Raw genomic sequence first — 21,133 nt, 5'->3', positions numbered from 1 at the left:
TCCCAGTACAAGATCACCGATGTTATGAAAATGGAACTTAACTCCCAGCACAAGATCACTGACATTGTTAAATATGGAATGTAGCCGATGACATGACTTTTTTCCAATTTCTACTCAGCTGGATGCAGACCGAGATGAAGAGGAGGTGTTTTACGATATATCTGTGGCAGTCGACAACAAGCTGTTTCCTACCAAGGAGCCCGTGGCAGGTATGCTAGAAGTCCTGGGCACCAATTTTGTATTCATACTGGAGGGTGGGAGATGGAGGAGGTGGGCAGTTGATGAGAGACATGAGATATTTGTTGACAGTCACGAAGCCTGGGTCTCAAATAATATTATCAGCTTCACTCCTCAGTAACAAAATAATATTCAACAACACAGGAGAGGTCGCATGACTTTTCCATGATGCGTCCTGGAGAAACTTGGGCTTTCCAGCCTCAAAAGGAGGTGACTGAGAGGGGATCTCAGAGAGGTCGATTAAGGTATGGAAAAGGTAGACCCAAATAATGACACCAAACTGGATTGCCCGAGTAGGACATGGGGACACAGGTTCAAATTAACAAGAGCCAAGTTTAGGACCGATACCAGGAAGTTTTTCCACACATCGATCAACGCTTGGAATGGACTTCTGGCAGAGTAGTGGAGGTGAAAACAACTTGATACCTTAGCGGTGGGAGAGGCTGTAGGGTCTTTCTGGATGGGTGAACTTAATGTGGGCCAAACAGCCTTCCTTGTCCGTATTCATCTTCTGATCTTGGAGCTCTTCAAATGTGTCTCCTCTCCCAAAGGCATGGATTCCCTCACTGGGATACAGTTGCATGGGCACTGGTTGCCCGAGTTCCTGTTGGAGTGCAAACCTGTCACTGACTGATGGCAGGCTATCCAACCATCTAGTGCATCACAGCTGAGTCCAACCCTGTAATGGTTACTGGGTAGCAGTCAGGTTCAGGAACCCTGACTGGTTTTCTGTCCTCTAATTTAGGACAGTTGTGAAGGAAAGCTGGCACAGGCACGATGGGCCGAATGGCGGCCTCCTGTGCAGTAAGATTCTATGAAAAAAAGAACTTACATTTAGATAGCTCCTTTCCGGACGTCCCAAAGCGCTTTACAGCCAATGAAGTACTTTTTGAAGTGTAGTCGCTGTTGTAATGTAGGAAATGCGAGACCCAATTTACACACAGCAAGGTCTGGGAAGCGCTTTGGGACGTTGTGAAAGGCGCTATATAAATGCAAGTTTTCTTTCTTTTACCTTGAGACACTTCTGGATTTCGATAGGAGTCTGGTTTCTCTTTGTTCGTGAGTTCTTTCCCTATTTTCTGACATCTTATTTCCTCAAACATACCAGGCCCCAGTGAACTCGACCTCAGCTTGCTCGTGGATTCCACAGATGCTATTGGTATTGAGTCGGACTCTGAAGATCAGGTGATAAGATTCGGTTGTATCTTTTTCTTTCCCCCTCCTTCCTTTCATATCCTGAATCCCACGTTTGTAAAGTAATCTTCATAGCTGCATATTTTCTAGATTGTTCCTGGGTAGAATGTTTACAAACAAATTCATAAACTAATTCCTGTAATGTTGTCCCTAAGTATAGTATTTCTTGTAACATGCCAATGTGATTGTTGCGCTGAAAATATTTATATTACTTTTTAAAATTTGATCAACTTTATTTCTGGGTAACCAGAGGCAGCTTTTGTTTTGCTTTTAATGCTAAAGTGATGAAGTTTGGTCAACACTCATCATAATTCAATATCCTCACAGAGTGAGGATAAGTGTCACTTGTTAAACATTTATGTTGTGTGGCCTCGATGGGGTTAAAGTAGTCAATCACGCACTATGGGGTGCGGTAGTGGAGAGTAAGTGTACACCACTGTACCCTCTGCTCTTCACCCGTTTCCCCCCCCTCCCCACCCTTTACCCCAGCCTCTACCAATGCCTCTCTCCCATTGCTCTTTATTCTCCCCCTCTCTTCCTCTGCCTCCTTCTACTCCTCAGACATTCCCCCCTCGCAGCCTCTAAAACCTTCTCATTCTTTACCGACACATGGTCCTCTCTTTAATCTTCCGTGTTCTCCCCGAGCCTCTGCCTCTTTCCCTTTACTCCCCTCACCTCCACCTCCCTCTCTCTGCTCCTCATTCTCCTCCTTTCCTGGCCTCCATCTCCATCCCTTTGCTCCTTCCCCCATCCCTTGGCCTCTACCTCCATTTGCTCATCACTCTTTTCCCTCTGATCCATCCTTTCCCAGTGACCCAGTTTCCTCTCCTTAGACTTTTGCCAGTTGGGATTACAGTATGAAAGGACAGTCTTATCCAACCGTTGCACAAATCAGTCTCTGCCATAACCGCAATGTAAACCCTTTCATGTTTCCTCAAAACACAGTGTTCTATTTCCATCGACCCCCGGCCACTGGGAGCTAGAATTCTATTATTTTCACACCTTTCTAAAAGGCGACTGGGAAAACCCAAGCGTTAACATTGCTAATTCCAACCAAATCCCTCCCCTCACTGAACACTGGCTCCAAACACCACTGTGAGGCTGGTCTCCGTGACATTAACAACGCTACCTGCGTCAATGGAAATTTTTTTTGCTGAAGTGCGTGTGTAAAAAAAAATTTGAAATGTCACTTGACTTCTATTACCACTGAGTCCGACTGTGAGAAATATGGCAGCTAATGCAGAATGCTAAAGACTATTAAAATCATCTGTGTGAGTGGATGAAAGCATCTCTCATTATCCCTGTTCTTTTTTTTTTCTTTACGTTCTTGTCTCAGAGCCTGTCAAAGGCTTGTATTCAGATGAGTAAAGCATTTTTAAGAAATTGTCCCTTTTCAGAATTGAATTAATTTTCTACTGAAAGCTCCTTTTGTTGCACAATTCTGTGTGCATGCCCTAATAGGCTAAATCAGTGCGCTTCAAACTTTGATGTATCGGGGATTCCCTGCAGACCATAGCGTCTTACAGCACAGAAGGAGGCCATTCAGCCCATCGTGCTTGTGCCAGCTCTTTGAAAGAGCTATCCAATTAGCCCCACTCCCCATCTCTTTCCCCATAGCCCTGCATTTTTTTCTTTTCAAGTACTGTATTTATCCAATTCCCTTTTGAAAGTTATTATTGAATCTGCTTCCACCGCCCTTTCCAGATCATAACAGCTTGCTGCGTTTAAAAAAAATTCTCCTCATCTCCTCTCTGATTCTTTTGCCAATTATCTTAAATCTGTATCCTCTGGTTACCGACCCTCCTCCCAGTGGAAACAGTTTCTCCCCATCTACTCTATCAAAACCCCTCATGATTTTGAACACCTCAATTATAACACGCTCCCAACCAACCCCTTATCCTAAAACTTACAAAAGGACGCCTTGTGACCCGACCCCCTCTGGGAATGCCATGTCCTCGGTTATGTATCAGCGGGAGACTGAAATTAAACTACAGTGGGTTTATTCGTCATTAGACATTCATATAATTGACATGGCCATTTTGTGTTTCATTGATTATCTGGTCATATATCTCATTGCTGTTTGTGTGTCCAAATTGGTTGCGGCATTTCCCACATTGCAACAGTGAATACACTTTTACAAAAGTACTTCATTGGTTGAAAGACGCTATATAAATGTCTTTCTTTTCTGCCTCGTCTCTCAGTTGTATTTCTGCTCGCCTGTATAGGTACCTGAGGACACTCTGGGTGTCACTCGTGAACCCTCCCATTCAGCACATTGCACCTGTGCCAGTAACCCTTCAACTGGAGCTGCCTACTCTAACCTCATTACCCTGCCCTTTCTCTGTATACTTTTTATATTCTTCCTTTTCAAATCCTTCCTCAAATCCCTTTGAAATGATACAAAAGCAAAATACCGCAGATGCTGGAAATCTGAAATAAAAGCAGAAAATGCTCAGCAAGTCAGGCAGCATCTGTGGAGAGAGAAACAGCGTTAATGTTTCACCTGTTTCTCTTTTAAATGATGGTATAGTCTCTGCCTAAATAGTTACTTATGTTAAAGCAGTCTATGTTCTAAAGACCCCCTGTGTGAACAAAGTCTCTGACTTTGCCCCTCCATTCTTCCAGTGATAATCCTGAGTCTTTGCCCCCTTGTTACCCATTTGCTATTTACCCTCTCAAAACCTTTCATAATCCTAAAGCCCTCTATTAGACCTCTCCCCCCTCCCAACCTTCTCTATTCCAGTGAAGAGAAGCCCCAAATTTTCCAGTCTTTCTTCATAACTACAATTTCTCATTTCTAGTGAATCTTCACTGTCCCCTTTCCATGGCTCTAATATCCTGCCCGGAATGGAATGTTTTTTAAAACTGGAATGTTTTTATTTTACAGAACAAATGATTATAGTGTGCTGCAGGACTGACCATTACTGTGCTATTAGTCCCTTGAGTGGTCAGGAACTTTATATTCCAAAATATTGGTCTACAAATCCAGAATTTGCACCCATGAGATAAGCCCATTGGACCCATTGCACCTGTCCGACTGTTCATTCACTCTAATCCCACAATATAAAAAAGAAAAAATCTGCTAATTTCCTTCCCACATCTCCTGAAGGTTCCAATTCTGACTGGCGTCCATGTTTTCTACAGGCTCTGGTACCTCTCCCAAATGGCCATCTTTGGCGATCTCTACCGTCCCCGCCCAGCGTCCACCAACCCTCACTCCCTCTCCACCCAGCTTCCTCCCCCTTCACCGCCCGGCGTTCCCCCCCCGCCCCCCCAGGCCCGGCATCCACCCTCCCTTCCCCCCCTCCCCGCCCAGCGTCCACCACCCCCCTCCCCGCCCAGCGTCCACCACCCCCCTCCCCGCCCAGCGTCCACCACCCCCCTCCCCGCCCAGCGTCCACCACCCCCCTCCCCGCCCAGCGTCCACCACCCCCCTCCCCGCCCAGCGTCCACCACCCCCCTCCCCGCCCAGCGTCCACCACCCCCCTCCCCGCCCAGCGTCCACCACCCCCCTCCCCGCCCAGCGTCCACCACCCCCCTCCCCGCCCAGCGTCCACCACCCCCCTCCCCGCCCAGCGTCCACCACCCCCCTCCCCGCCCAGCGTCCACCACCCCCCTCCCCGCCCAGCGTCCACCACCCCCCTCCCCGCCCAGCGTCCACCACCCCCCTCCCCGCCCAGCGTCCACCACCCCCCTCCCCGCCCAGCGTCCACCACCCCCCTCCCCGCCCAGCGTCCACCACCCCCCTCCCCGCCCAGCGTCCACCACCCCCCTCCCCGCCCAGCGTCCACCACCCCCCTCCCCGCCCAGCGTCCACCACCCCCCTCCCCGCCCAGCGTCCACCACCCCCCCCCCCTCCCCGCCCAGCGTCCACCACCCCCCCCCCCCTCCCCGCCCAGCGTCCACCACCCCCCCCCCCTCCCCGCCCAGCGTCCACCACCCCCCCCCCCTCCCCGCCCAGCGTCCACCACCCCCCCCCCCTCCCCGCCCAGCGTCCACCACACCCCCCCCTCCCCGCCCAGCGTCCACCACACCCCCCCCTCCCCGCCCAGCGTCCACCACCCGCCCGGCTTCCACTCTCCCACCCCACCACCCAGCATCCATCCCCCTCCCCGCTCGGTGTCCACCTCCCCGCCCGGCGTCCCTAAACAAAAAGAACTGTTGCTCATTCTTTGTGTGAAGACATCATGAAGACATGGAATGGAGGCAAAACAAAACTGGAATCTTTTGAGAAACAGTCGGGTGCTTGATTCTATAGTTCTTTATACACAAAGTGGGTCAGGATCTCCTGATGGCTTTCATGCCATGAAAGAAACCTGTGGTTGTTTTTGTTTGCTGCACCACAAAAATGATCCTTCCCCAAACTCTTGGTTCAAATACATCGCAATGATCCTGTATCTATTCGCAGTATTACCTACACTCCGATTTGATTGGGGCATTGTGATACTCAGGCCTTTGCTTAAAGCCAGTGCTTGCTTCAACTAAAACTACGTGATTGATAAATGATAGCCCCCTATAATTATACTTACGCGACTCAAAACCTGTGTAGCAACCATCTACTTTCAATTAAGATTTTCCATTTTACCTTTGCATTTGGCAGATGGATGACCGGTTCACAGCATCTGAAGATACCAAAACGGAAGGTTAGTATTGACTCTAACTTAGAATCGCAGGTGAAGGGCCAAGGCTTATAGTGCAGGACACCACCCAGCTCGTAGGAGAGAAGATGAGGCACATTAGGAAGGTGACCCAAGTTTGGGTTTTAAAAGATTGTAAGTGGAAGAGAAGACAGAGGGAGGTGAGGAGTTCCACAGTTTTGAGGTCTTGGGTAGAAGGAGATCAAAGTAAAAGAAACATAGATTGTTACAGTGCAGAAACTGGTCATTCACCCATTAAATCTGCATTGATGTTTCTCTCCACATGACCCACGTGGTCTAATCCCACCCTCCTGCTCACTCCCCATGCCAACTATCTAATTCACTTTTAAAAGAATTCATGGACTCTGCCTCAACAATGCTTTGTAGCAGAGAACTTTGCGGAAAGGTTGGCAGAAATCTGGAACGCGCTCTCTCCCCTCCCCCCGACCCCACCGCCCCCACCACCACCACCACCAAAAGGCTGTTGGATGTTGGGTCAACTGAAACTCTCAAGGCTGAGATAGATAGATTTTTGTTAGGTCGGAGTATCAAGAGATATGGAGCAAAGGCAGGTAAATGGGGTTGAGGTTCAGATCGACCATGATCTAACTGAATGGTGGAACAGGCTCGATGTTCCTTTGTTCATTAGTTCCTATGTAGAACTCCAGGTTCTAACTACTCTCTGTGTAAAGACATTTTTGGTAACCTCCCCTTTAATTACTCTTGTGATTATCTTAAATTCCTGCCCTCTTACCCTTCATACACCATACTGTATGTTGAGTCTTAATTTTAACACAGTCAGGATGTAGGGACAAGGGGGACCGTGTAGAATGGGACGGATTTTATTGTTGCTGCACCTTAATTTATCGGATTGCCTGCGGGTGACGCATGGAGGAAAATCGAGTGGGAGGATCATAGGTCAGTAACAGAGCCCGACCAGTTTTCCTCTGTGCACTGCAACAAGGTGGTCCAATATGTCCAGGCACAATAGCAGGAGAATCTGCCCCTATATGTACTGTATGGTTTTGGAACAAGATTCTTTGTCTGTTTGTCCTAGCAAATGTTTCTTTGTAATGAGGAACAGGCTGTAGTTGTGGGTTTTGACATGAAAAAAGAAAGACTTGCATAGAATTACAGCACAGAAACAGGCCATTCGGCCCAACAGGTCTATGCTGTTGTATATGCTCCACATGAGCCTCCTCTCATGTTACTTCATTTCACCCTGTCAACATATCCTTCTATTCCTTTCTCCCCCATGTACTTATCTAGCTTCCCCTTACTTGCATTTATATAGTGCCTTTCATGACCTCAGGACATCCCAAAGCACTTTGCAGCCAATGAAGTACTTTTGAAGTGTAGTAACTATTGTAATGTAGGAAACAGGATAGCCAATTTGCACACTGCAAGGGTCCCACAAACAGCAATGAGATAAATGATCAGAGCATCTGTTAATGATGTTGGTAGAGGATAAATATTGTCCAGGACACTGGGAGAACTCCCCTGCTTTTCGAAATAACGCCAAGGGATCTTTTATGTCCACCTAAGAGGTCAGATAGAGCCTCGGTTTAATGTCTCATCTGAACGACCTCCAACAGTGCAGCACCCCCTCAGTAACTGCACTGGAGTATCAGCCTAGATTTTGTGCTCAAGTCTCTGGTGGAGTGGGAATTGAACCCGCAACCTTCTGACTCAGAAGACAAAAGTGCTATCACTGAGCCATAGCTGATGAGAAGACCTGCATTGACTAAGGGACAGAAAGCAGAGAGTAAAGGTGAACGGTTGTTTTTCAGATTGGAGGGAAGTATTCAGTGGTGTTCCCCAGAGGTCGATATTAGGACCACTGCTCTTTTTGATCTATATCAATGACCTGAACTTAGGTATAGAGGGTATAATTTCAAAGTTTGCAGATGACACGAAACTCAGGAATGTAGTAAACAATGTGGAGGATAGTAACAGACTTCAGGGGGACATAGACAGACTGGTGAAATGGGCAGACACATGGCAGAGGAAATTTAACGCAGAGAAGTGTGAAGTGATACATTTTGGTAGGAAGAATGAGGAGAGGCAATATAAACTAAATGGTACAATTTTAAATGGATTGCAGGAACAGAGATACCTGGGAGTGTATGTACACAAATCTTTGACGGTGGCAGGACAAGTTGAGAAAGCAATTTGAAAAAAGCATATAGGATCCAGGGCTTTATTAATAGAGGAATAGAGTACAAAAGCAAGGCAGATATACTAAACCTTCATAAAACACAGGTTAGGCCTCAGCTGGAGTATTGTGTTCAATTCTGGGCACCACCCATTAGGAACGGCCTTTGAGAGGGTGCGGAAGAGATTTACTAGAATGGTACCAGGGATGAGGGACTTCAGTTATGCGGAGAGACTGGAGAAGCTGGGGTTGTCTTTCTTAGAACAGAGAAGGTTAAGGGGAGATTTGATAGAGGTGTTCAAAATCATGAACGGTTTTGATGGAGTAAATAGGGAGAAACTGTTTCCAGTGGCAGAAGGGTCGGTAACCAGAGGACACAGATTTAAGGTGATTGGCAAAAGAACCAGAGGCGACATGAGGAAACATTTTTTAACGTAACGAGTTGTTATGATCTGGAATGCACTGCCTGAAAGGGTGGTGGAAGCAGATTCAATAGTAACTTTCAAAAAGGAATTGGATAAATACTTGAAGGGGAAAAAAATTACAGGGCTATGGGGAAAGAGCGGGGAATGGGACTAATTGGATAGCTCTTTCAAAGAGCCAGCACAGGCACAATGGGCCGAATGGCCTCCTTTTGGGGTGTAACATACTGTGATACTATTTAAATAGCACTTGATCACATCTCTCCAAAATGTCCCAAAGTGCTTGACCTACAATAAATTACTTTGAAGTCCACTGACTGTCATGTAGGCAATTGCGGCAGCACAGCTAGATCCCAATCATGAGGTGACTGACCAGCGGGATGACCAATGTGGTGCCAAAATGCTGCTTTGGGTTTATACTGCAGTGTTATCAATCTCCTATGAGATGCTACGATGGAGTTTAACTCAGCAGGGGTTTACCCTAGCAAGTTCTTGCCCAGTGGTTCTCACATAGAATTAATCTGGCACAAATTTGGCAGCATAAATAGAATAACATATTGCCATACCGAACAGAACAACGCCATTTGGCCCATCGTGCCGATGCCAGCTCTTTGCCACGCCGATCCAAAATTAATCCCACCGCCCTGCTCCCTCCCCATATCTTCCTCTGCTTCACATTTGTTGAATAATAATTGGAAAAATTCTCTCACCATAACCACTGAGGTTAGGAGCCCGCGTATTTGTCTTTTATGACTAAGCTATTGAGGAACTTTAGCAATACAACGACAGTCTGTTAATAGCTGATTAACAGCACACACGATGGGATAAAATAAGCGCGGTCACCTTTGATTATTGGATTATACTGCGCCTGTAGCTCAGTATGCAAGAACAAGAATGGGTCATTCAGCCTTTCGAGCCTGTTTCGCCATTCAGTTAGATCAGGGCTGATCTGAATCTTAACTCCATTTAACAGCCTTGCTTCCATAGCCTATAACCCTTACCTAACAAAAATCTATCAATCTCAGTCTTGAAAGCTTCAATTGACTCCCAGCCGCAATAGCTTTCCAGATTTCCACCACCCTTTGTGTGAAGAAGTGTTTCCTGACATCACCCCTGAATGACCTAGCTCTAATTTTAAGGTTATGCCCCCTTGTTCTGGACTCCCCCACCAGATGAAATAGTTTCTCTCTATCCAACCTGTCAAATCCTTTAATCATTTTAAACATCTCAATTAGATCACCCCTTAATCTTCTATACTCAAGGGAATACAAGCCTGGTAAAAATGGTTTGATGTGTCACTTATCAGAAATTTGGCACTAAATTGCCACCTTGAACAGAAGTATGATTAATATAAAAGTATTCAAATCGAGCCACTTTTCTCCTGCTCTGTTTGATGCCTTGGCCACAAAAACTGAAATATGAAGAAAGCTCAGAAACACAGCTTCTGTGATATGTTTGCTAACTGTCTTTTTTTTAAAAATAATTTCCATTTTTGCAGAAAGTTTGAAGAAAGCCAAGATCATCTTTGTTGTCGGTAAGCAGCATTTACAGCAGGCGCGGCCAATGGGCCTCTCCTGACTCTCATGTGACTCGTCCGTTGCCGGATCATGGCTATTTGTACCTACCAACACATTCCTGATGTGAGAGGTGCAGACTACACCAGGGTTACAATCAACCATTATAACAAAAAGAACGAACTTGACTTTATATAGCGCCTTTCACAACTTCAAGGTGTTCCAAAGAGCTTTACAGCCAATTAAGTATTTTTTTGAACTGTGTGCACTGTTGTAATGTGGGGAATTCAGCAGCCAATTTGCGCACAGCAAGATCCCACAAACAACAATGTGATAATGACCAGATAATCTGTTTTTTTTTAGTGATGTTTGAAGGATAAATATTGACCAGGACGCCAGGCAGAACTCCCCTGGTCGTCTTCGAAAAAGCGCTGTGGGACCTTTTATGTCCACCTGAGAGGGCAGATGGGGCCTCGGTTTAATGTCATGTCCGAAAGACCTCCTTCCATTCTGAACTCCAATAAACAATATATTTTGAATTAATTGGAATGTAAACTATTAAATTTGACCTGAATGCAGCACCATATCAGGTGGCATGGCCTGCCATGTACATTTGGCTCTTAAGTATTGGGAGCCTATCAAAGGAGCTAACGATTGCTACTACCACAAGCGGGTAACTGTAGGAGGTTGCTGGCCTCTGCACTAGAACAGAAGCCTCAGCTTGTGAAATTGGGATTGGAGGCAAGAGTGAGGGAGGGAATGACGCTATATAAATGCAAGTGCATTCATTGCACTCCTAGGAACGAATGTGTTAACAAGTTTGTCTGTCTGCTATTTTAACCAACACCCCCCCCCCCCCCCCCCAGAAACCGGTTAACACCTTCAGTGAAACAACAGACGGTTTCACATGAATACAGTGACATGTTCATTACTTACACAGCAGTGTGGCTCTGAGGGTTATAACATTTCTATCAGTATCACAGCAGGTTTTGCTCCAGACTACATTAGTGGAAGCACAGCAAGCAGTGAGTATCCATCATTTTATCATTTTGTGTCCGGGATTACATCTTTCAGCTTGGTCATTGCTGTAAAGAATGGTGACCCTGCAGACATCTGGTTAACAGCCTTGAAGAATAAGATTATTGCACACAACATTCATTTTGTTGACTTGCATCCTCTTTCTGAATTCTATAAACAAATTAGGATTAATTCTGGGTACATTTCAGGAAACCACTTCACTTGCAGCAAGGTCTCGAATAAATCTGAGCCGGCAATGCTTATATGAAACCGTAGCTAACTCCCACAACCTTTTTGGAAAGACGTTTCTGCCAATGTGAGATAATTGGCACTCTTCCCCACATAGGAATTGCTGGAAGATAAAAGTCCATCTAGTTCACCTTCTACCGGCCCTGGTAGTCGCATGATACAACGGAAACTAATCATAGCTATCAATCTCCATCAATTCGTCTAGAACAGACTCAGACATGAGGCGAGGAAAACCTCTGGTGGAGAGCTTTGGGAACCATAGGTCCAAAGTCACCTGTTCCTCCCAAGCATTCTACACTTAGCACATGTCATGTCTCAAATTATGAACATACTGAATCCCAACATGTTATTTTAAGGTGGTCCAGGCTCAGGGAAAGGTACTCAGTGCGAGAGGATAGCAGCAGAGTTTGGGTTCACCCACCTATCCGCAGGAGACATTCTACGTAACAAGATGGCAGTCGGCGCAGAAAGGAGTCAAGAGATTCAGGAAACCATGGAGCGTGGGGAGCTGATACCAGAGGTGGGTAAAATCAGGCTTTCCCGAAACAGCACACATTACAAAATAATAACTTAAGCCTAAACATTTTGAAATAGAATGGATGAAGATTTATTTTTAAATTTAAAGCTCGACATTTTTTTTCGAAGATTAAATAGGCCATTCACACTCCGCAAGTTTAGCGTCGGTGTGAAGTTGAGACAACTAAACTTGGGAGTGTAAATTGGGTGTGAAGGCTAACTGACTGAGAAGCAAATTAGAGTGAGGCTCTGTCCTTGGTATTTAATTTCACTTGGTCCCAATATCAGGTCGGGCCTTCACTCTGGATTCAGGCAGTGTCAGTGCAAAGCAAGACCACTTCCCACCAATGCTAATACTGCAGTGTGAATACACCCCCGGTGTTTTAAAAGGTTGCGATAGATTACAGCACATGTAAGTGGTGATAGCTTTCTAATCTAAAACTACTTACTTAATCTCAATGGTCGAGTGAGTCAATACAGAGTTTGGTGTCGTTCTGAGACGTACAGATCAGAAGCATTTAGGTATGGTTCCTGACTTGTGCTGCATTGTTGGAGCATAGGAACAGGAGAAGGCCATTCAGCCCTTCGAGCCCGTTCTGCAATTCAATTAAATCATGGCTGATCTGTAGCTTAACTCCATTTACCCCCCCTTGGTTCCATATCCCTTAATAACCTTACCTAACAAAAATTTATCAATCTCAGTTTTGAAATTTTCAACAGACTACAGCTTTTTGGGGGAGAGTTTTCCAGATTTCCACTGCCCTTTGTGTGAAGAAGTGTTTCCTGACATCACTCCTGAACGGCCTAGCTCTAATTTTAAGGTTATTCCCCCCCTTGTTCTGGACTCTCCCACCAGAGGAGATAGTTTCTCTCTACCTACCCTATAAAATCCTTTAATCATCTTAAACACCTCAATTAATTCACCCTTTAATTGTCTGTACTCGAGGGAATACAAGTCTAGCCTTTGCAACGAGGTGCCATCTTTTCATGAGATGTTAAACTTTGAGAACCTGTCCAACTGGTCAGGTTGAATTTTTTGAGGAGGTCACTAACCTGGTGGTTGGGGGAGTGTCTCCAGATGCTATCTATATGGACTTCCAGAAGGCATCTGTTGATCTCATCTAGGGCAGTAGAGGGTGCCAAATTTGACCTCAACACTCCTAGGCAAGGGAGGGAGTAAATCAGCCAAGGTCCCTGTTCTTGAATCGAGCTCCCATGTAGATGTTGGTTGAGAACATGATTAGGCTTGGCTATGAGGCGCACCATGATCAAATGGCCTGCTGATACTGTGCAGACACATATATGGTGAGTTGGCAGCTCCCATAGAACCGGAGAGGAGGGCAGGAAATGAGGGTGGGGAGAGAAATTACTTTACAAGCAGAGAATTCTTTTCACCAACTGTCGTTGAATTCCTGTGAAGTTAGTCCCGTGTTCACAACCACTGACTCTTTACCCTCTGCTTTTTTTTTTGTTCTGGAGATACTGAAAAAAGCCATGGCTTCTAGCATGGACACCAGTGGGTTTCTAATTGATGGCTATCCTTGGGAAGTGAGGCAGGCAGAAGAATTCGAGAAGAAGGTGAGTAGGTACAACTGGCCATTCCCACCAAATGGGAGCAGGGAAGGGGCTACACAAGTATTCAATGGAATCATTCAAAATGGTGGTGGAAGATTGCTCTGGGCAACATGTGTAGCAACACGTGAATGCTCTTCATGAAGATTTCCTCTGGTTGGTATTCCTAACAAAATCATAACCAGAACACTAACCTTTTTTTATTATTTGTTCTTGGGAGGGTCACATTTATCACCCATACCTAATGGCCCTGAGAGCATTAAGAGGCAATCATGTAGAGTGGGACTGGAGTCATTTGTAGGGCTGCTTCCCCTGAAGGACATTAGTGAATCCATTGGGTTTTCATGGTCACTTTTCTTGGTACCCACAAATTACCAGATTTATTGAATTCGACTTCAAAACTTGCCGTAGCTGGATTTGAACTCACGACCTCTGGTACCACAACCACTACACTAGCATACCCGGTAACGGCACATGTTGCGTGCAGCATCCAAAGCAATTCTTAAGCCACTGTGTTTCTCATGTAAGAGATTAATTTATACTTCAAAACTGTGATGGAAAAAAAAATAATGGCAGTGGATTAATGGATAAAGGTTTTAGTTGTGGCTCAGTCGGTAGCACTATTGCCTCGGAATCTGAATGCTATGGGTTCAAGTCGCACTCCAGATACTTCAGCATATAATGTAGGCCAACGCTTCAGTGCAGTACTGAGGGAGTGCGGCACTGCCAGAGGTGCTGTCTTTCTGATGAGACATTAAACCAAGGCCCCATCTAGCCTCTCAGGTGGACGTAAAAGATCCCACGGCCCTATTTCGAAGAAGAGCAGGGGAGTTCTCCCCGGTGTCCTGGCCAATATTTACCCTCAACCTACATCACTAAAAATGATTATCTGGTCATCATCACAATGCTATTTGTGGGATCTTGCTGTGCGCAAATTGGCTGCTGCGTTTCCCTACACTACAACAGTGACTATACTTCAAAAGTACTTTATTGGCTGTAAAGCGCTTTGGAATGTCTGGAGGTCGTGAAAAGTGCTATATGAATGCAAGTTCTTTTCTTTTGCATTAGCATCCCCACTGTAACACTGCCTGATCTCCCCCTTTGGCACTGGTAGGCTCCCTCTTACCAGCTAATCCCGCCGGGAGCCTACTATGCATGGGAAATGACCCCTGACCTAGAAATATGGGTCGGCACTGGCACGGAGTCAGAACACCGTCATTGAGGAGAATCCTGTCCTAGATGTGGGGGATATTTGGCCCATACAGCTCGTCAGCAACAACAACTTACATTTATATAGCATCTTTAACGTGTTAAAACCACCCAAGGCATTTCACAGCAGAGTTGTCAATACAAAATTTGACACCGAGCCAAATATGGAGATATTAGGACAGGTGACCAAAATCTTGGTCAAAGAAGTAGGTTTTAAGGAGTGTCTTGAGGGAGGTGAGAGAGGTTTAGGGAAGGAATTTCAGATCTTAGGGCCTAGACAGCTGAAGGCATGGTAGTCAATGGTGGAGCAAAGGAAATTGGGGATGCCCGAGAGGCCAGAATTGGAGGAACGCAGAGATTGTCGGAGATTGGAGGAGGTTACAGGCCATAGAGTGATTTGAACGCCAGAATGAGAATTTTAAATTCGAGGTGTTGCTAGACCGGGGTCTCGAGGGTCAGCAAGCACAGGGGCGATGCGTGAATGGGACTTGGTACGAGTTAGGATACGGGCAGCAGAGTTTTGGATGAGCTCAAGTTTACGGAGGGTGGAAGCTGGGAGGCCGGCCAGGAGGGCATTGGAATAGTCCTTCCATAGAAACCTAAGGGAGGGTTAGTGAAGGGCAATCAGCCAGGGTTCCTGCTCCTGGTCACTATCCAGTAACTTGTATGGACATCAGGGCACGACAATATTATGCACCCTGCAGTTGAATAGCATGCCGACGCTCGCTGTCTCGCCTTGCAGCTAATGAAAGAGCAATTAGGTGAATTATTGGGAGAGACATGGCAGCTGTGTAACTGTATCCAAACTAGGAGATGAGAGGAGAAAAAAGTTTGATGAGAAAAGAGGGACCCCCCTCAATTCTGTGCTTTTAAAATTACTGGGCTTTAATGGTAGAAGCTGTATTGCTTCCATTAATCCTACTGGGATTTATTTTTCATGGATTGTTCTACACAGCCAAATGAAAATCCCTACAGAGGTGGGTTTTATACAGGATGCTTGTGCCACAAATTAATAGAACAAGCAAACACATACATACATACCCACACTAACACACACACACACACACATACCCACACATTAACACACACATACATACATACCCACACATTAACACACACATACATACATACCCACACATTAACACACACATACATACATACCCACACATTAACACACACACATACATACCCACACATTAACACACACATACATACATACCCACACATTAACACACACATACATATATACCCACACATTAACACACACACACATACATACCCACACATTAACACACACATACATACATACCCACACATTAACACACACATACATATATACCCACACATTAACACACACATACATACATACCCACACATTAACACACACACATACATACCCACACATTAACACACACATACATACATACCCACACATTAACACACACATACATATATACCCACACATTAACACACACACATACATACATACCCACACATTAACACACACATACATATATACCCACACATTAACACACACACATACATACATACCCACACATTAACACACACATACATACATACCCACACATTAACACACACATACATACATACCCACACATTAACACACACATACATACATACCCACACATTAACACACACACATACATACCCACACATTAACACACACACATACATACATACCCACACATTAACACACACATACATACATACCCACACATTAACACACACATACATACATACCCACACATTAACACACACATACATATATACCCACACATTAACACACACATACATACATACCCACACATTAACACACACACACATACATACCCACACATTAACACACACACACATACATACCCACACATTAACACACACATACATACCCACACATTAACACACACATACATATATACCCACACATTAACACACACATACATATATACCCACACATTAACACACACATACATATATACCCACACATTAACACACACACATACATATATACCCACACATTAACACACACACATACGTAAATACCCACACATTGACACACACACATACGTAAATACCCACACATTAACACACACATACATACCCACACATTAACACACACACATACGTAAATACCCACACATTAACACACACACATACGTAAATACCCACACATTGACACACACATACATACATACCCACACATTAACACACACACATACATACATACCCACACATTAACACACACATACATATATACCCACACATTAACACACACATACATATATACCCACACATTAACACACACACATACATACATACCCACACATTAACACACACATACATATATACCCACACATTAATACACACACATACATACATACCCACACATTAACACACACATACATACATACCCACACATACGTAAATACCCACACATTGACACACACATACATACATACCCACACATTAACACACATACGTAAATACCCACACATTAACACACACATACATACCCACACATTAACACACACACATACGTAAATACCCACACATTAACACACACATACATACCCACACATTAACACACACATACATATATACCCACACATTAACACACACATACATATATACCCACACATTAACACACACATACATATATACCCACACATTAACACACACACATACATATATACCCACACATTAACACACACACATACGTAAATACCCACACATTAACACACACACATACGTAAATACCCACACATTGACACACACACATACGTAAATACCCACACATTAACACACACATACATACCCACACATTAACACACACACATACGTAAATACCCACACATTGACACACACATACATACATACCCACACATTAACACACACACATACATACATACCCACACATTAACACACACATACATATATACCCACACATTAACACACACATACATATATACCCACACATTAACACACACACATACATACATACCCACACATTAACACACACATACATATATACCCACACATTAATACACACACATACATACATACCCACACATTAACACACACATACATACATACCCACACATACGTAAATACCCACACATTGACACACACATACATACATACCCACACATTAACACACATACGTAAATACCCACACATTAACACACACATACATACCCACACATTAACACACACACATACGTAAATACCCACACATTAACACACACACATACGTAAATACCCACACATTGACACACACATACATATATACCCACACATTAACACACACACATACACACACACCCACACATTAACACACACATACATACATACCCACACATACGTAAATACTCACACATTGACACACATACATATATACCCGCACATTAACACACACATACATATATACCCACACATTAACACACACACACATACATACCCACACATTAACACACATACATACATACCCACACATTAACACATACATATATACCCACACATTGACACACACATACGTAAATACCCACACATTGACACACACATACGTAAATACCCACACATTATCAAATGAATACTGATGCTGCACACAACATTCTTTTAACTGTACAAGAGGGTTTTTCTTCAATTGCCACTATTTGAGTTTTTACCAATAATTAAAGGGCCAAAATAAATCCTGGAAAAAAAGCAAAATGTGCAGCTCTAATTTTGATTAATAAAAGCAGTGTAACTGTATCCTTGGAGAAGCTGCAGTGGGTGTGTCGTATATTTACGCTTCACCTAGTTTGTCATTTTCACCCCCCCAAAAAAGGGGGTAAATTCAACAGTCTAATGTGCAAAGCAACTGGCAGCAAACTGAGACATTTTTATGAACAGCGATCTTGATTTGGCTTTTTAAAACAAGGCTAACAAAACCCGATTTCCACCCCCACCCCCCACAATATCCAGGATTGGACAACTTCACAGCAGGTTCAGCGTGTAGGCTGCAGGTTCCTGCCTTCATTACCAAGTGCAGATGTGTCAGTGACGGGGATGAAAGGCCTATAATTGAGACGGAAGCTGTTCAAATCGACACTCAGATCATATTCCGACAATACTGCATATCAAACTGAGCTTTCCAATTTTAATAACTGCTGTCATACGTCCGATAGATCATGACTGTAAATTCCGTGCAGGTCTGCATTACCAGCAGTGGCTCAGTGGGAGCACACTCGCCTCTGAGTCAGAAGATTGTGGGTTAAGCCCCACTCCATAGACTTGAGCACAAAATATAAGCTGACATGCCAGTGCATAGGAACATAGGAACAGGAGTAGGCCATTCAGCCCCTCGTGCCTGCTCGGCCATTTGATAGGATTATGGCTGATCTGTGATCTAACTCCATATACCTGCCATTGGCCCGTATCCCTTAATACCTTTGGTTGCCAAAAAGCTATCTATCTCACATTTAAATTTAGCAATTGAGCTAGTATCAATTGCCGTTTGCGGAAGAGAGTTCCAAACTTCTACCACCCTTTGTGTGTAGAAATGTTTTCTAATCTCACTCCTGAAAGGTCTGGCTCTAATTTTTAGACTGTGCCCCCTACTCCTAAAATCCCCAACCAATGGAAATAGTTTCTCTCTATCCACCCTATCCGTTACCCTTAATATCTTATAAACTACAATCAGATCACCCCTAACCTTCGAAACTCCTCGTAACTTAACCCTTGAAGTCCGGGTATCATTCTAGTAAACCTACGCTGCACTCCCTCCAAAGCCAATATGTCCTTCCGAAGGTGCGGTGCCCAGAACTGCTCACAGTACTCCAGGTGCGGTCTAACCAGGGTTTTGTATAGCTGCAGCATAACTTCTGCCCCCTTGTACTCTAGTCCTCCAGATATAAAGGCCAGCATTCCATTAGCCTTATTGATTATTTTCTGCACCTGTTCATGACACTTCAATGATCTATGTACCTGAACCCCTAAGTCCCTTTGGACATCCACTGTTTTTAACTTTTTACCATTTAGAAAGTACCCTGTTCTATCCTTTTTTGATCCAAAGTGGATGACCTCACATTTGTCTACATTGAATTCCATTTGCCACAGTTTTGCCCATGCACCTAATCTATCAATATCCCTTTGTAATTTTATGTTTTCATCTACACTGCTTACAATGCCACCAATCTTTGTGTCATCGGCAAACTCAGATATGAGACTTTCTATGCCTTCATCTCAGTCGTTAATAAATATTGTGAAAGGCCCCAAGACAGTTCCCTGCGGGACTCCACTAGTCACATCCTGTCAATGTGAGTACCTACCCATTATCCCTACTCTCTGTCGACTTTCGCTCAGCCAACTTCCTAACCAAGTCCGTACTTTTCCCTCGATTCCATGGGCTTCTATCTTAGCTAACAGTCTCTTATGTGTGACCTTATCAAATGCCTTCTGGAAGTCCGTATAAATAACATCCATTGACATTCCCCTGTCCACTACTTTAGTCACCTCTTCAAAAAATTCAGTCAGGTTTGTCAGGCACGACCTACCTTTCACAAATCCATGCTGGCTCTCTCTGATTAACTGAAAATTCTCGAGGTTTCAGTCACCCTATCCTTAATTATAGACTCCAGCAATTTCCCCACAACAGATGTTAGGCTAACTGGTCTATAATTCCCTGGTTTCCCTCTCTCTCCTTTCTTAAAAAACAGAGTGATATGTGCAATTTTCCAATCCAAAGGGACAGTTCCTGAATCTAGAGAATTTTGAAAGATTATAGTTAGGGCATCTGCAATCTGCTCACCTACTTCCTTTAAAACCCTGGGATGGAAACCATCTGGTCCTGGGGATTTGTCACTCTTTAGTGCTATTATTTTCTTCATTACTGTTGCTTTACTTATATTAATTTTATCGAGTCCCTGTCCCCAATTCAATATTAGTTTTCTTGGGATTTCCGGCATGCTATCCTCTTTTTCTACTGTAAATACTGACGCAAAGTAATTGTTCACCATGTCCGCCATTTCCCCATTGTCAATGACAATATCCCCACTTTCAGTTTTTAAGGGGCCAACACTGCTCCTGACCACCCTCTTTTTCCTAATATAACTATAAAAGTTCTTCGTATTGGTTTTGATATCCCTTGCAAGTTTCTTTTCATACTCTCTTTTTGTAGCTCTTACTATCTGTTTTGTGACCCTTTGTTGATCTTTGTATCTTTCCCATTCGCCAGGATCTGTGCCATTTTTTGCCTTTTTGTATGTCCTTTCCTTAAGTCTTATACTGTCCCTTACCTCTTTAGTTGTCCATGGCTGTTTTTTTTGGCAAGTAGAGTTCTTGCCCCTCAGGGGTATAAACCGGTTCTGTATCACATTAAATGTTTCTTTAAACATTTCCCACTGATCATCAGTC

General features: G+C 44.2%; 1 protein-coding gene across 1 annotated transcript in view; it reads left to right on the top strand.

The window, feature by feature from the left end:
* The window catches only part of ak5 (adenylate kinase 5), an 85,069-nt gene that overhangs the window by 49,579 nt on the left and 14,357 nt on the right, over window positions 1-21,133 (top strand). The window contains exons 7-12 of the mRNA XM_067989647.1: window positions 119-209; window positions 1,346-1,422; window positions 6,032-6,074; window positions 10,144-10,179; window positions 11,782-11,945; window positions 13,421-13,519. Coding sequence (XP_067845748.1) covers window positions 119-209; window positions 1,346-1,422; window positions 6,032-6,074; window positions 10,144-10,179; window positions 11,782-11,945; window positions 13,421-13,519 — 510 coding nt within the window. The remainder of the gene's footprint in view (window positions 1-118; window positions 210-1,345; window positions 1,423-6,031; window positions 6,075-10,143; window positions 10,180-11,781; window positions 11,946-13,420; window positions 13,520-21,133) is intronic.

This window comes from Heptranchias perlo, chromosome 9, assembly GCF_035084215.1.
Source record: "Heptranchias perlo isolate sHepPer1 chromosome 9, sHepPer1.hap1, whole genome shotgun sequence".
Taxonomy (NCBI): Eukaryota; Metazoa; Chordata; class Chondrichthyes; order Hexanchiformes; family Hexanchidae; genus Heptranchias; species Heptranchias perlo.
This window is presented reverse-complemented; position numbering and strand designations above follow the sequence as displayed.